This window comes from Ostrinia furnacalis, unplaced genomic scaffold, assembly GCF_004193835.3.
Source record: "Ostrinia furnacalis isolate ACB-3 unplaced genomic scaffold, ASM419383v2 OfSCF7018, whole genome shotgun sequence".
NCBI classification, from domain to species: Eukaryota; Metazoa; Arthropoda; class Insecta; order Lepidoptera; family Crambidae; genus Ostrinia; species Ostrinia furnacalis.
Window position 1 is genome coordinate 189,387 of NW_021137257.1, and position 17,601 is coordinate 206,987.

The following is a 17,601-nucleotide window of genomic DNA, read 5'->3' on the forward strand; positions in this document are numbered from 1 at the left end:
AGTATTGATAAATTTTGCGATAGCTGCCGTTCGTTAAACAAAACCAGTAGGGTGAAAAATAAATAATATTACTCAGTTTAAAGTTCCTTTTTCAGAGAGATCATGATCTAAAATCTATTCTTTTATGCTATTTAATCAACCAGATGGTCCTGACATTTGCTTCCTTATGAATGAGCTTCTGGTCAGGAGGATAGAGTCTTTTTCTAATCACTACGCCACAATGCAGGCGTGAGGTGGTTACTTGTACTGTTTTGTATTTCAATTTATAGTTTTTTCATGAAATACACAACCTTGCTCGACCGATATAATCGATTACAAATAACAAATAAATGAATTATGAAATTAGTAATTATTTTAAGACGCGAAATAGAAGAAATTATGATTTCTTTCGTAAATTTTTTCATACGCTTGTTTACAATCTAAAAGACGTCAAAAATGAAAAACTTTTCAATTCAATAAAAATAAGGAATTTACCGTTCATAATTTGATAAGTTTAACAGTCTCCATGCCTGGTGGTTCGAGTGTCCCGTACTTATGCAACAGGACAGGATGCTGTTTCAATTACCGCACAAAACACACATTTTGTTCTTTTCATTCTGAGGACGTCCGAGTATTTTGTATTAAGTAGGTACCTAGTTGTATGAATGGAAAAAGTTATTAATTAATTATTTTATAAGCGTTGATTCGTACCTATAGTAAGTAGGTACAAGCTTTGCATAGTTTAAGACTCAACAGCGCTGAGTCAAAAATAAATAAAAACATAGTACGAATAACTTACAATTTTTGCACCGTTACTTGATTCGTATTTGATTCAAGCCTTGGGTATGAGCTTTTCAGTCCACAAGGCCATAAGTTATGAAACCATACAGTCGCCTGAAATAAGAGTTTTTGTAGAGGGATTACAATGCTACTTTACTTCGTTGTTAAACGCAACAGGTAGTAGAGCGTCTTATAATACTCGTACTACAAGCAGTACCTGTTGCTTGCCGAACTTTTGACAAAAACCTCATTTGTTTTCAGGCAAGTATTTTTCAAAGGACTGTCTAACTAAAAGCAAACAATAGTTTGCTAATTTTTGCTCATTGTCGCATCTCACATATGTATATTATCCATTCAACCCACGCTTACAAGATTGTTACTTTATTTATAGGTCAACTGTGACGCAATAGTATGGCATGAAAAGAAAGGATTACCTCTAGATATCATATCTCAGTCCTGTGTTTTGCTGGTGGATTTTCAAGAACTAGAAGCATAGGAAAGTAATAAAAATTATGCGAAGAGGCTTCTCAATTTACCGAGAATTTTTTGCATTGGAATTGATCCCTATTTTATTAGTTTCCAGTTTTAGCACCCATCTGAAAGCTCTGAGTCTGAAGTTACTAAGCACTAAATTATAAATTATGTAATTCTTACATAACTCATTTTTCAGTAAACAAATTACTATTAACTATACGACATCTGCTATTTGCGTAATTAATAAAACGTTTTATGTTATTGCTATGTAACAATTAAAATTATAATCTTGAAATAATTTTGATGAACGTAATCCCCTTTGATGTGAATATAGATATAAGGATATAACTCTCAGAGAGTTAAAATTTAAAGACCATGAATTTATAACAGCCGAGTGTAAAATAAAAAATATGTACAATTACATACACTCGGCATCAAATAAATCGCACCTCCCGCGACAAGCACTTATCAAACGTATGCATCCCCAATGCAATCGTATGCAATCCCCTTCTAAACTTCATTTCATTAAAGGAAAGGCTTTTACCCCAAAAATGTGTCTTTACAAGGATCCAGAGTCACTTCTTCAAAAAATAGGTAGTTACGCTATAGCCATTTTTTATGACTATAAAACTGTTAAGTTGGGATTAATCGCTATCCATCTGTTAAAGAGGACACGTGAGATCTTTATTTGGTTTTGTAACCATAAAAATTGGTCTAATTGATCCCAGAGGTGAGCCCAAAGTGAGGTCTATTTTCAAGTCACATTTATGGTATACTAGCGGCCGCCCGCGACTTCGTACGCGTGGATCCCGTTTTACCCCCTTCATCTATCTTACGCGGTTTAGATTTTTTCATACAAATGTTTTTTCCCGCTAACTCCCGTTCCCGTTGGAATTTCGCAATATCCTGTTGTAACTAAGCTTTAAGTTTACTAAGGGACCTGCATGCCAAATTTCAAGCGTCTAACTTAAGCGGTTTAGATTTTTCATACAAAAGGATTTTCCCGGTAATTCCTGTTCCTGTGGGAATTTCGGGAATCCTTTCTTAGTGCACCTCTACGGTACCTAAGCTACATCCCTTATAAATTTCAAGTGCCTACGTTTAGCCGTTTAGGCTGTGCGTGGGTATGTCAGTGAGTCAGTCATACAAAAGCAATTTCCCGCTAATTCCAGTTCCCGTGGGAATTTTGCAATATCCTGTTGTAACTAAGCTTTAAGTTTACTAAGGTACCTGCATGCCAAATTTTAAGCGTCTAACTTACGCGGTTTAGATTTTTTCATCAAATGTTTTTTCCCGCTAACTCCCTTTCCCGTGAGAATTTCGCAATATCCTGTTGTAACTAAGCTTTAAATTTACTAAGGTACCTGCATGCCAAATTTCAAGCGTCTATCTTACGTGGCTTAGATTTTTTCATACAAATGTTTTTTCTCGCTAATTCCCGTTCCCGTAGGAATTTTGCAATATCCTGTTATAACTAAGCTTTAAGTTTACTAAGGTACCTGCTTGCCAAATTTCAAGCGTCTAACTTAAGCGGTTTAGATTTTTCATACAAAAGGATTTTCCCGCTAATGCCCGGTCCCGTGGGAATTCCTAAGTATCCTATAACCTGCCCAGGAGTATGAAGAATAATTGTACCAAGTTTCGTTAAAATCCGTCGAGTAGTTTTTGTTTCTATAAGGAACATACAGACAGACAGACAGACAGACAGACAGACAGACAAAAATTTTACTGATTGCATTTTTGGCATCAGTATCGATCACTAATCACCACCTGATAGTTATTTTGAAAATATATTTCATGTACAGAATTGACCTCTCTACAGATTTATTATAAGTATAGATGTTAATCATTTATTTAGAAATGAAATGTATTTTTCTTTAAGGATATTTATTGGGCTTTCAAATAACACCAATATTGTTGGGGTACCATAATTGTGTCAGAAGAAAATCTTTAAAGTTCGCGTCGCGGAAGGTGCGGTTTATTTGATGTTGAGTGTATATCACAATAATCCAAAGCTTAATGAAAGTGACTATTTATTTTAAGATAGAGTTATGGACTCTATCATAATAAAATATAACAAAATCAGAATAGATCACAATTTACACCTGAAGTCTTCAGCACTGAAAATTGCCGCGGCTTCAGTAACTAAGCTGTTTGTATTTGTTTTTCATGGAAAACAAAGCACAGCCTCGCGAGGGCTCGACGGTAATCGCGCCAGCCTCACTCCGAGCCGAGTGGTCGCCGCGAGTGCAAGCGCTCGGCGCTGCCATCCGAACCCAACACGACCCGAAAAATAATCATCAACTACCACAAATTTCATAAACTATGATTACACTGTGAATTTCGGCTTGCAACATTGTAGCATTGCCAGGTAAGTTCTGCTACACAACCCGAATTTAATTTAACTCGATCTACGTGTCAGTTCCGAATGCTAAGTGAAAGGCAAATTCTTTGGCAAATTGTACTTTAAAATATAATTGGGTGATTTATTAAGTTTTATTTATTTGAGTAACTTAATTAATGATAAGTGTGAGAAAATGTGTTAATCTTGTTGTGAGAGGTGGAAGGATTGATGCTGGAGATTCTCAATGACCAATATAGGATTAGGTAAGTAAGTCCTTGCAAATTATAAATACTTAACTCTCTAAATGTGTAATTTTAAACATTAAACTTTTAAAATGCCTGGTATTAAAAATATCTATTGATTAAATGTTTATAAATTCATCCAACTCGCATGTTGTAATCATTGTATAATAGTATGTAATTGTTTAATAATAGTTCATGTGAACAACAAATTCGTACTAAGTTCGCTGATATTTACAAAGTCAAACATCGATACCAAAGAATGGAGCGATAAATGTTATCACTTTTTAAAATGCATGCAATAAATCAATACAATTTGCTCGCGAGTATATTGGTAGACAACCAAGTTTATGTATAACAAGTTTTTAATGATAAATATTATTTTCACATTCGAAAACATTTTGTTTGTTAATAAAGGCGATAATCTTCGTTGTTTTCTCTATGAGACAACTACAATGTTGTACCTAATAGTTCACAAGCGTCTTATAATCCCTCATAACCCAATGAACCAATAAGTATAAAGGTTTTTAGACTTTCATAAATAACTCTACGATTGGAACCCTAATCATCTGATACTGTCATATTGATGACATTTAGGATTCCAATTGTAGAGCTAATTCTGTAGCTGTAATCCGTTTTACATCTACATACTTAACTAGGCTTAGGTTGGAAGGAGGTTTGAACTGAAACTACTATTATGAAGGCTGGAATACAATAATTGGTATTTTATAACTTTGAACTTCATTAAGCGGGTATTATGGGCAGGAAGTCCTTACGCTCATTAATACTCATTATCATTTATTATTGTTTTGTAGATAAGTAGTCAGGTCGCGGCCACTTTTGGTTATACAATAATGTATTCCTAATAACCAATCGCGGCCTATCTTAGAATCTAGTGCTAGCTGATCTAAATGGTAGAATGTTATACAAAATAAAAAGTAAATAGGTAGGTACATAGTAGGTACTTACACCTTATTCTACTAACAACTTAAAATATAGAGTTTAAAATAAAATACTGAAGAGTATTTACAGTATATCTCTACAATTATTAATGTATATGACTGTTAGGTACGGTTTATTTTTAAGTTTTTACAAGATTTTATGTAACTGTTATATAGCTGGCGAATGAACAAAATATAAAACGAATTCAAAATAGCGACCTATTTTAAATCAATGGTGCTATCGTTAGTTATAGAAAGTGCTTAAATGGATTGTAAAAAAACAAACCGACGACGAATAGTGTTGAGAACGTCAGCGAAAGTCAAACCTTCACTTTCAATATAAATGTAGCTCGTATTCTGCGGTAGATTTAAAATACTTTTGAAATGGATGGGTTATTACTACATTTATTTAAAGTAAATCAGTTGTCAGGGGAAAAAATAATCTTATGATAAGATGTTCGAAAATACCCAAGACACATAAAGTAACTTGTCACTAATAGTTGCACAGCGAATCATTCATTGTCCTTGCAGTTGTATTATTGATCTTCTTTTTCTTTTTCTTTGCACTACGTGTGAAAATTAAAGAAAAACGGAGTTAGGTACTCAAATTTATTTTTAAATAACCACCGACAAATACCAAATTGAACATTAGTTTATGACACACGTTTAAACATAATAAAATGTAATAAATGAATAAAAAGAATAACTATTATTAACGTTTCACGATTACATGCTTAGATACAAAAAACGTGTAAGAAAAATATTAAGTTTAAAGTATCTTAATAAAAGTAGTTATTAATGAAGTAGAATAGTGTCAAACCAGTTTTTAAGCTCCATCTATCAGGCAAGTTTACACTTGTATTAATAGTGCGATTAGAGTTTACTAAGTGAAATTAATTGCAATGTCAAATGTAGAGTCGATAAAAAATATGTACAATTTAATAGTTATATTGAATTTACTTGTCTAAGACAACAAAATTATGTTTATTTATTATGAAAATAAACCTTTAAACTGGGCTTAGGCCTCGTGTGATGAGATTTATACTAAGTAAGTCAATAAGATAGAGTAGCGTTCTATCTTAGATCGCTGTGATGGAGGTCGATAGAAGATTTAGTTCCAAATAAATTATAAATAGCATAGTGCCTACATTTAGCATTCATAAAGACTACATGTTACATTTTACAACAAAATTGGGTCAACAGAGTAGAAATAGAGTTTCCATATTGAAAGTATCAACAATTCTGCAAAACGTTGCGGGTGTAAATTCCAGGATGCGTTTACAGCTCCCGGGCATCCCGGGGAGCTTTGCACTGAGCTCGCCCAGTTTTCCTGGAAACAGGTTCAATACTGCATTCACTACATCTACCTACATAAAGGTAATCTAGGTAACTGGGTAGCTCAAACAAGCAATACCGATTCATGATAATTCTAACTAAGCCAGTGAATCTTTGACTGTACATGATAATTTAATGATTAACATTAGTTCTCATGATTTATTGGTCTAAATATCTTATAAAAATCACACAAACGTGGTTAATGCAGAACCTTTGAGCACAAACCAAACGGACGGCCACAATTAAATCGAATTGTTTAATGTTTACCCAGCTGATACCTAAGTATTGTCAGCGACATTCAAAACAGCTTGCGTGTACTTAAATTATAGCACATTGATACTCACGTCCATACATTCACATGCGTACGGGCACCGCATATCGTAAGAATACATAGTCACTAATAAGAACAACTTTCACTTAAACATTCTTTGTCAGAATATATGAATAGATAAAGCAACTCGCCAAATTAGATAATCAGATGTAATAAACATTATTAGGCTAAAATATCTACATATTCTTATTAAAGTAAGTTTCTTAGCTTTCTACATAATGCCAGTAATTATCTTGCTATTCAGCTCTATCTAAGCAAGAACCTCATCCGCGTACGTAGCAGCAAGAACCAATAAAACTGATAGTTCTGAATCATCTCCTATTCACAAGGCCATTAAAACTTGTATCGTAAAATGATAAATTTATGCAATAATAAGAGCAACAATAGGAGCGATAAACGTAAGTGGGGTAACAGTCGCAGGCAAGGTGAAAGTGCTCGTATGAAGGCCACACCGTCCAGCCCAAATCCTCTCACCAGGCTTAAGTTGAGCTTAATATGCCACAGCATCTCTGTTAGGCCTTTACCGAGTGATAGAGACGGGTGATATCTTGCTTAGGCATCGTAACTTCGATACTTGTACAAGTGACGTAGCAATATCCGTGCGTTGTGCGCGGACGCACAAAACTTGCGTGACGCGGCGCTACTGACATTACCGCTGGAAATGTCACGCAAATGTCAATGTATGATCGCGATTGTAAACCTGTTGATATAGCGTTCAATGTCACTGTAGCAACTTGCATAAAATTAAAACCAAACTGCCCATTGGTCAAATCAGTAGTAGTCTAACCTTCGAAGGTAGCCTGTAGTTTCTTATTTAATACTTATTTAAACTTACACTAAGTATTCTCCAAAATGTATAAGGATTTATAAAGTTAATGCCTTATAAATTCATATTTATAGTAGTTTCACAGATCACCTTGGCTAATATTATTTGCACCGCAAGTACTTACTTGAAAATAATAAAACCAATATGCAAGTACTTACAAAATAGGTAGGTATATACGAATTTAATTCCAAAATACAAATAAAAAGTAGAGATAAACGTCCGACGCAATACCTATTTATGCTTTAAATATTTACTTTGAAGGTATGTACATGTATATTATACTTACGATACACCACAGCACAATAAAGCGTACATTGTAATGTAATTATATTAAAACAGGTGTAGAGCTGAAACTGACGTAAATCAACGAACGCAAATACTTATTAAGTATATTGCTTTTTTTAAAACCATCAAGTCTGCATTGGAATAATTTTATTGTTATTGAAAGCCGTTTAGCCTTGCCTTGGCTCTTCTTGGACGAAGTATTATTGAAGTTTAAAAATATGGTGATAATATGGTATCAATTTATACAGCACTTTCACACTACATTGCAGGGTTATACGGGCTCAATTGGATTTAACTGCCTTCTTTAAATGTATGTTCATTGTCTTCTTAGATTATTACAGGATATTATTTTAAGCTTATCATGATGTGAACATTTTTATTCACTCATTTAAATGACCAATACAGTGTTATAATAAAGTATTTTTAAAATTTTGGAACTACTGACAGAGACTAAAAGGCGTCTCTCTTATACGTTATTAAGATTTCTTATTAGGTTACAACGAACTTGTCAACAAACAAAAGTGATTTAATCCGAACACACGTGCGCCAAGCACGCTACCCGCGATAAATGCGCGAAAGTCTATGACGTTAACCAAACCGCTCTACAAAACATCCGGAAAAAGAAAAACACAGGTGCTTATTTTACGAATATAATATGAATAATAATAAATTCTGGTTGTGGAGTAGATATTGGACCACTCTCACACTTGACTCTACCGTGGGTCGTAAAAGGCGAACTTGAGGGTCTTTGATCACCTGGGTGATCAAATCCAGTTAATCATAGTGGTATAGACCAAATATACGACAAGATGAAAGTACCTACTTATTCTGCAGTGTAGGGAAAGTTTTCCATTTGCTTCTAGTTTAGAGAAGGAGGTACTCCTGCAGTGGAGGCTAAATTACCTGATGAGGATGATTATGTCCGGTGTACCTTTACTACTTTTAGATAATACATAATCGAATAGTTATGTAAGTACTATTTATTATCCAGTCGGGTGACTGATGTGCTGACTCTGAGTGTGGGATGACGGTAATGAATTCGACAGTAGAGCTCGTGCATTAAACGCGATATGTTATTTGCATATGCACTTAAATCAATCATTTGATAAAGATTGTTTTAGGCCTAATACGAGTACAGCATTACCAATTTCAAATTACTTGATGTTGTAATTCACGGCTGACATTTCAGCACGTGCAAACTAGTCGAACTAATATTTGCTTCAGGCATACATATAAACTAAAATTCTGAAATGTCGTAGTATTCATCATGTCAGAGTTCCTAAATTATTACTATTTTGGTATACAAACAAAAGCTACGTTTTTAAGATTTATTTCCTTCTTCGGAGTTTGGGTTTTCTTTTTTCCGAGAAAGAGCCGTTACCAATCGATCAACATGGAAAACATTGGGGGAGGCCTATGTTCAGCAGTGGACGTCCTATGGCTGAAATGATGATGATGATGATGATGAGATCTATAACTTTTACATAACAAACTTATTTTCTTGGATTTATACAAGTAAGACTAAGTAACAAAATGTTTTATAAATGATCCTAATAGAAACTGCCAGACTCGAAACCGGCGACATTGCACACTGAATGCTAAGGCGGAGTCCTGCGCGAAAATGAATAATTAAACACGTGCGGGCTGGCCCACTTACAACAGTTGCACTCGGTTGTTGGGCACAAACACGGTTTTGTTAATTTCACGACATTTTTGACTACATAAATTAGTTCCTCATTTGATTTGTTGAAAATGCAACAATATTTTTTTGTACTTTTGTTTTAATCAAAACAAAACGACGTTTGGCGAAGACTTACAGACTTACATACGATTATATTAGAATGCATTTTCATTTGAGCAGGTTGTTGTTAACAGCAGGTTATCTTAACAATTAAGTACCTATCTAATTTTGTAATTCGAGTTTCATCATTCGTAGCAACGCGTGCTACGAATACGGTGACGTGGCAAGTGGCTGTAGCACTTTATCCGTGCGTGATAAGTGTCGTAGTATGGCTCCGAAGCTTTCAGGATATTCGTAGCTTTGAAAACATTTTATCGTTGATGGCCTAAATTGATGTTAATTGTTTGTTAGAGCTCATCACAAGGGCTATATTAAATATTGAGACGGATTCATAAGTGAGCGGCAGGGAGCGCCGAGTGGGCGCCCGCCGCTGTCACTTGCCGACCCAATGGCGCCCAAGTTTCAACTCTATTATCTTAGTTACTCGTACATGTTAGTTACAACAATTAAAGAAGACATGTTTTTAACTGATTTAGTAATATAATTAAATGCTATTTATTTGGTAGGCTTGGGAAGCAACGTAATTAATTAGTCAAACTACATATTACATATTGATTACATACTAAATTATAATTTGTAGTGTTGTTGTTATTAGGAATAAAATAGGTAATACACTTGATTTCAGCATGTGTAACTGCTAATATAGTAATATTGATCGTTGCATTTTCACGCAGTTGTTGTTAACTAAAATGCAACATCAGCTAATTCAAATGTAGGTAAGTAATAAAATATTGAATAATAACATTCGGTATTACTCCTGAAAAGTATAAAACACGGTTTGTTCAGGTCTACGTATTTCATTAGTTTCCCGACACGCCTATCAAACTAACGTTAAATTCATCACATGTTGTTTTAACCATGAATTTTAATTTTAATGTAACGATTTTTATACGGTTTTCAAGTGAAGTTAAAATATACCTATGCATTTTGAAATGTTTGAAGATCAAGGTAATCGAAAAGATAATGTGCATTAAGTTTTTAAGTACGTACTCAGTATTTTATTTATTTCTACGGGTTTAGTAGTTGATTATCCCTGAATCGAGAGTAAAAAAGACTTCTATCTCACAATCTTAAGTACCTAGTTAAGTAACTTTTGGTAACTACATTATTTAATTATTTTCGATAGAAATTACTGCCTGTAAAAGATATAAACATTACATCCCACAATTATTTAAGGACTTGCCATTGATATAACCTAGTATGTGAAAAGTAAACAGTAAATAACCCATATAATGGATAAGTAAAAAAAACTATTATTACCACTTTTCCAGCATAAAATGTCAGGATCTCTCACTCTACATTTATGTTTTAACGATTCGTCTAGATATAAGTACTTCTCATCTATTTATTTACCTCTAAGTACAGTTTTTACTTGGGATCAACTCGATTTCTCTAAATTGAAGTTGCTACAACAAAGTAGCTTTGATTTTAAATTGTCACTGGTGCAGTGTTCTATTTCTGCCTTTCTGCTCAACTATGAAGTAAAAGTTAATTACAAATTATACCGCACCGACTGGTTAGGCAAGTAGTGTTAATGATTTTGAAACAATTTGTGCTACCAGCTATACTTGATCATAGGTACTTAGATTCATTTATAATTTATTTTCATAAACTATTAATTAATAGATTTGGAAAACTTTTCATGTAGAGACGTTTTGTGAGCGAACTCAAGACAAAACATGGATGATTTTTCTTCATTTAATACTCGCAAAATACTTATTTGATGCTGCTTCCTCCTTTCCTCTAATTTTGTTGTGTCTGACATGGCTCATACTGTCCTATTTATTCTGAAGATACCAGTGTTTCGATGCAACACATTAACGCGTCCTGAAACGGGTATTTTAATGTGAACTGTGAATAAGATATTTTTTTGTTTTCAGATCAGAAAATGCCTCAGTGGGCCAGTGCTGAAGGCGGTGGGGGGTCAGAAGCTGAATCTCCGGGGAAGTTAATGCTATATTACGACGAGCCCTCAGAATACTACGTTAACAAGGTTGACGTTGACGTGGATGTGAAAATAGAAAATGCTGGAGGTAAGTAGAGCAAGAAACTTCGTTTCTTTTGAAGCCGTTGTTGAATGTAGAGGTATAGGGAAAGATTTACAATAGGTATGGAAAATCCAAAAATAAAAAATAATCATTTATAAGTTGATAATGACGTAGGTAAAACAAAATACTTTCTGCCACCAAAAGTTTATAAGCCGAGACATTCATTATATGATGAATTTAAGTAGGTATCTCATGTATGCATTCGCTCTGTAATTAAAATGATGAATCTCTTATTGTGTAAAATGTTATCTAGCAGTAAACTTCATTCATATCCAAACCAACTCGTGCCGAACGTGATTAAAAATAGTTATTATTATTTAAAATCATCTTAAAGCACGAAGCAGATAAGGGCATTACAAATCGTCCATAGCCGTGCGCCTAATCGATTAGTCTGTCTGCACTCGCGCTTACGCAAAAATGGTTTATCAAGCGTGCTCTCACGTCACGTAACCGCGGTTTCGAAGCAGCAACTTGTTGCATAAAATTAAACGCTCCGTTCTCGCTTCGCGTCGTGAGCGGTCCCTCGTTGCTTAAGATTCGTGACGAAGATGCTGAGAATGACGACTATCGAACTTTTAGTGTTACTAACGACTCGTTAAGAACTTAACGAACTGAATTCAGCGCACAGGGTGTGACAGAGTTGACCAAAAATTACAGTACACTCAGAGGCTGTGGCGATTCGACATTAAATTGGGTTTTTCTTCAAACTGAAAGCCCAAAGCTTTTATTTGTTTCTTTTTTCAGTCCTCAATGTAATAAGCATGCTCTGTCCGCAACTGCAACAATTCAGCGATTTTTTTACTTAGTGAATGTGTTTTACTACTTTGAATGTAGGTACGTTTTTACTTACTTAGTCAAGTTTTTGCGGATCTTATGTTGTTTTGTTTACACCCAGTACATTTTGATTGAAGTTAACGTTTGCCGGCAATGTGCAATATTTTATTCATTTATTCGATTTTACCTAGATCTGATGCCTCATTGGCTCTGACCTAAATTTCAGTTGCCTACGTTTTAAAATATTTCGTTTTTAAAACACTTTTTACAGTCGTTGAAAATCTCTTTTTTATAAAAAGGGAGCGACCATTGTATATCGGACGTCACGAGATTTCTCATGTCTAGATATCTTAGGTAGGTATATTTTGAGAACTTTATTACAGAAAAGCACTGAATGATTTGATAATGATTTAACTACTGAAATATGAGAAATAAAAAACCTTGTATATTCCCTATTGCAGATTTCTGCGGCAGTCCTGCAGCGAGCAGTAGCAACAGCGAGGAGTCGCCGCGGCACGTCACCCGCAGCCGGCGCAGCGCCGCCAGTACGGCTCCAGCCACTAGCAGCACCGGCCCTGGTCGTCGCCGCCGCTGCACTGTGTCCGCTCGCGAGCGGAACATTCGCCGCCTCGAGAGCAACGAGCGCGAACGCATGCGAATGCATTCCCTGAATCGTGCATTTGAGGTACCTATGTACAAAAACAAGTTCACATAATAATATTGTGTTAAATTATACAGTGCGAAATTGAAATCATCTAATATAGACTATACATTTTTGTCAACGCTGCCACACTTTTGTAAGGTTTTTTTTAATTTACAGGATCTACGGCGTGTTATACCTCATGTTAAAAAGGACAACCGAAGCTTGTCCAAAATAGAAACCCTAACTCTTGCCAAAAATTATGTGAAAGCGCTCACGAACGCCGTGTGCTCGATGAGAGGCGAAGAACCTCGCTATCGGTGAGTAAAGAAAGAAAGAAAGACTATTACTTAACTAAGAGCTACCTACTGTAAGAAAATGTTCAGTTAAAATTTATGAGGTTTTCAAATTCTCTGAAAACTGAGTCCAGCCAGAATTCTTTATGGATTACATGTATGACAAGTATTTCGATTTAATATTTTAACCGCATTTTAGGACGAGTTTATTAGATGAAACTAAACCATTACTTTTTTCAAATTCCAGATTCACGGCCGATGATGAGAACGTCGAACCAGTATTCATGATGATGCGTGAAAGTAATAATAACAACAGTTCTGATGATGAAGATCTCGTAGAAACGCCGGAGCAAGACAGCCTCTGACAGCGTGTTGGCGAAGAGCGCGTCCGCATCGACTCCTGCGCAGTGTGCGACCGGGAAAGGATGCGCCGCGACCGCAACCAGCAGTAACTGCCTAAGAAGGCAGCAGCAGGAGCCGTACGAAACATACACTTTGCCTTTGCAGGCATAAGTACTGATACTTCTCTTGCCTTTTCTTACATCATTCCAACATTTAGGATCAAATTCATTGCTCATGTAAGAAAATTGTAATTTATTAGAATAGAAGATAATTGGCATCAAGTTGTATCAGGAATGAATAAGGCATTTCAATAATGTTTCAATTAAAGTCAATCCTTTCAGTCAATTAAAGTCAGTCCATGAACCTACCTATTTCAAATTCCTGTACTTACACCAGTACGTCTCCTGGCCATTTATAATGAATCTGTCGTGAAGTAGAGCTAGGCACCTACTTATTTTTAGTTTATTTAAGAACTAGTCCCTTTTAAATTATTATTTTTTCGGCTCGTGTCATTCTTTTTTGTCGTTTTGGTTGAAGTAATGATATAGTACTGCCCATTTGACTAAAAAAATACGCATTCATCTCGGTATAAAAAAATGACAAAATACATAACTGATAATGATCAAAAACTAGACTTACTTATTGATATTTTTGTCTTTTTATCCATCTAAATATAATTTCTCATACCTACATTGAAAAAAATCCCTCGAATCATCCAGGGCTCTTTACGAAATAATCTTCTAGCTTATCTATAAAACTACCTTAGATTTTTTTTTGTATTATTATTCTAAGGCCAAAGGTACTTAGGTATCTAATAAAGATATCTGCATATTTTTTCCTGATCCGTCAATTCTTTCAATAGCTATCTTGATTATTATAAACTACTTTTATAGAATTGTTTTGTAAATAAGATTTTTTGTACTATGACTTAGGTATCTTACTACTTTTTATGTTGGAATTAAAAGATATCAATGGGTAATTTTCTTATTAATCGTCAATTAAAAGAAACTGATCATCAAAGCGATTGTGTGACAATTCCTAACTCATAAAATTAAGTCACGAAAGTTATGTTGATACAAATACTAAGTAAATCTCAATTTATAGTTACCATAAATATTTTAGGCAGTGTAGTTTGTAGTAGGTATTTAAAAAAATCATAGTTTGAAAGTTTGAGTTACCCCTTCGTAAGATTTAAATGGACATTTATTATTTTTTGTTACAGTCTATTACTAAGGTCATTAAAGTGTTATTTTAATTAAAATGGAAACTGTAATAAGTTTCATATCCTCCTGTCCATGATTTTGCATCACATTTCGTTATCATCATAAGTTAAAACTAATGAGGTTCAAATAAAACATTTTTCGAATTGCAAAACTTAAATAACTAAATGTGTTTGTTATTTAAGTAGTACATGGTCATTATTGTACTTATTACGTAGTTTGTGTCTACTATCTCAAACAAACATCATAAGTCAAGTTATTAAAATGGTTTAAGAAAGTTTAAAAAGTAGTACAGTACGGCTAGCACGAAAAACTTTCGAGTTCAAATCGTTTGCGTACTCGAATCGCCATCAAAAGATTTAGTAAGAAAACTACAACAGCGCCCTTGTGAACGTGTCGTAAAGTGAACTTAATATGAGATGTGGTTGCACGAAACTTATTTTGAGAATCAAAATTGTCACGTTATTGTTTAATTCGAAGACTGAGTATCGAATTTTATCGAGTACGCAAACGATTCGAAGACGAAAGCTGTTCATGCTAGAGGTACAGCATACGTGTGATTAGAACAATAGTAAGACATTTTATGAGGAAGAAATAATGAAAATAACTTTGGACCCTCCCTTATAGTAACAGATTGTTTATAATTGAAGTGATACCCAATTACTTATTTTGTAGAATAAAATAAGAAATCTAATAAGTAGGAATTCAAATAATTCAGATATTATTCAATTACAATGTGGATGTTATTAGAATTTTATTGATGTTATCGTTCCTGTTATTTAAGTATAACAAAATATAAATAATGTGCAATTTAAACGTTGTTTTTATTAAATGAGTTTAAAAAGATTACCTACCTACTGGTTGTTACTACGCCAGAGGTCACGGGTTCGATCCCCGCACAATATCCTTGGTGGGGTTGGTGAGTAAGTTTGGTTGTCTTTTCTCTAAAGGTAGGTATAATTAATTATTAGATCAAATAATTAAGCGTTGGAAACAGTCTCGCCTGACCGACTTGTTTTTAGGTAAGTCTATACATAATATAAAAATGCAAAATGTGTTGATAAGCGCTTAATAAAACTCAACAACGCCTGGACAGATTTTACCAATTCTTTTTTACAAGCTTTATATTGACTTCACTTGTTAGTATGTGTGGGACAAATCTTGCAACTGAATTTAAGACCAGTTCTCCTCAACCGATTGAGCTGAAATTTGGTATACTTATGTAAGTACGATGACAATGCAATATTATGGTACCATTGAGCGGGTCTGATGATGGAGTCAGGAGGTGGCCATAGGAACTCCTAAACGAAACGGCGGAAACTTATCTAGTTTGGGTTCGTTGAATTCGACTTCCCGAGCACTTAAATGATGACCAGGCCCAGATATTGAGATAGTTACAACTAAAAAGTGTAAAATAAAATTATAATAAAAAAAAACTTTTTTTAAAAAGGAAGGAAAACCCCGGGCGAAGATGCGGGCGGAAAACTAGTAATATTATGAAAATGTATTTGGCAACATATTTGCCCCTGGAAAAATGTTTCTGGTGGATGGCAACTGCTGACGACAACTAAGTAACTACTTAGGTAGGACTCCACTTATTAGCAGCATCTCTACTTCGCAAGTAGTGCTCGGTAGTAGCACAGGCAGGGCCGCGCCAACCACCGGCAGCGCCTGTGTGCGGAATCTATGAAGCGCCTCTTTTCTAATAAATCGTCATAAAAAAACACAGACATGACGAATCTATTAGGGTTCCGTTTTTTGCCATTTGGCCACGGAACCCTAAAAAGTAGCTCACTTATAGTCTTTTTCACCTAAGATGATTCGTATGACGTTTCGAGTTTGAAAGTTATAGAGATGTCTAACTAAACCATAGCAATTTATCTATCGATTTTTTTCTAAGAGCTAGTAAAACCTACTTTTAGAGAAATATTATTTTGTATAGGTGTTATTTAACAAAAAACATGTTTTTTTAATTACAAATATTATTGTAACAATTTTTTATTGATAATATTCAAATTCCATGGACTTCGTGTTCAAAAATACGATTCCTAAAAAGTCCTGGTTCTGTTTCTTTAAATTAAAAACTATTAATTTATTTTCAATGCGTTTATTAAAGTCAACGATCGAAAAATATAGTTGATTTTTGTGATGTTTTTAATAACTAAGTATTCACTGCAATCGATTAATGAACCGCGGAAATAATCGATTTTGTTAAACAACAAATATCCCAGCACTAAATCTATTCCGTTTCACACATTGCGTACATTAAATAAAAAATATGTTTACATCGTATTTAATTAAAATATAATCAATATACTCAGATTTTACTATATATTTCAAGACAAGCAGTTAATTTTTTTTCTATTATATTGCTAATAAAATACAAATATTTTTTCAAAAATATTCTGCATATAAAATATGTAGTATGCGTAATATGGATAACCTTGAAGTGTCATACGGATCATCTTACGTGAAAAATACTTTAGGGTAAATTGGGCGAACTTGTATTCTTAAAATGACCTTACCTATACACCCACCAAGTTTGTCTAACCTTCCGCCAAACACCCTGTATATTGTGGTTTTGGCTTGGCTATCTCGTCATTCAAAATCCCCGTGACCCCATCCCGCTTATGTCGCACGCATCGCATCGGGTTGCGTTCATAAACTCACTCATAGTCATAAAAAACTTGTAAGTACCTATTACAAACTCGGCGCCTCTACGGTTCAAAAGAACTGCTGCCGTTTTAACGTTGAGCTCGTAAGTAATGTAAACTAAAACCCTAAGCGTAAAATGAAACTATAAACGTGAATCATATTCAAATTCAAATTCAAATTATTTATTGCATGTCACATGGGTAAGGGTAATAAACATAATAATATAAATATTGAGAGACTTGTTTAATAAGCGTAATATTTGTTTTGTTGTGTACAAGGTCTATGTTGCGC

At 34.4% G+C, this 17,601-nt stretch overlaps 1 protein-coding gene across 2 annotated transcripts; it reads left to right on the plus strand.

The window, feature by feature from the left end:
* The first annotated feature begins 3,470 nt into the window (after nt 1-3,470).
* dimm (class A basic helix-loop-helix protein 15-like) lies at nt 3,471-15,239 on the plus strand. Of its 2 annotated transcripts, none has more exons than XM_028318880.1 (5): nt 3,471-3,604; nt 11,216-11,368; nt 12,619-12,842; nt 12,978-13,117; nt 13,341-15,239. In XM_028318880.1, the coding sequence occupies exons 2-5, from the start codon at nt 11,224-11,226 to the stop codon at nt 13,456-13,458; spliced, it is 627 nt and encodes a 208-aa protein (XP_028174681.1). In that variant the 5' UTR covers nt 3,471-3,604; nt 11,216-11,223; the 3' UTR covers nt 13,459-15,239. The 2 variants fall into 2 exon arrangements, with proteins under 2 accessions (XP_028174681.1, XP_028174680.1); XM_028318879.1 differs by lacking the exon at nt 3,471-3,604 and adding an exon at nt 3,633-3,840.
* Nucleotides 15,240-17,601: the final 2,362 nt, after the last annotated feature.

Bases quoted from the DNA above. Each gene is read 5' to 3' on its own strand.
- dimm (XM_028318879.1), top strand. The intron at 11,369-12,618 runs GTAAGTAGAGCA...TCCCTATTGCAG, and splicing joins GAAAATAGAAAATGCTGGAG to ATTTCTGCGGCAGTCCTGCA. The intron at 12,843-12,977 runs GTACCTATGTAC...TTTAATTTACAG, and splicing joins CCCTGAATCGTGCATTTGAG to GATCTACGGCGTGTTATACC.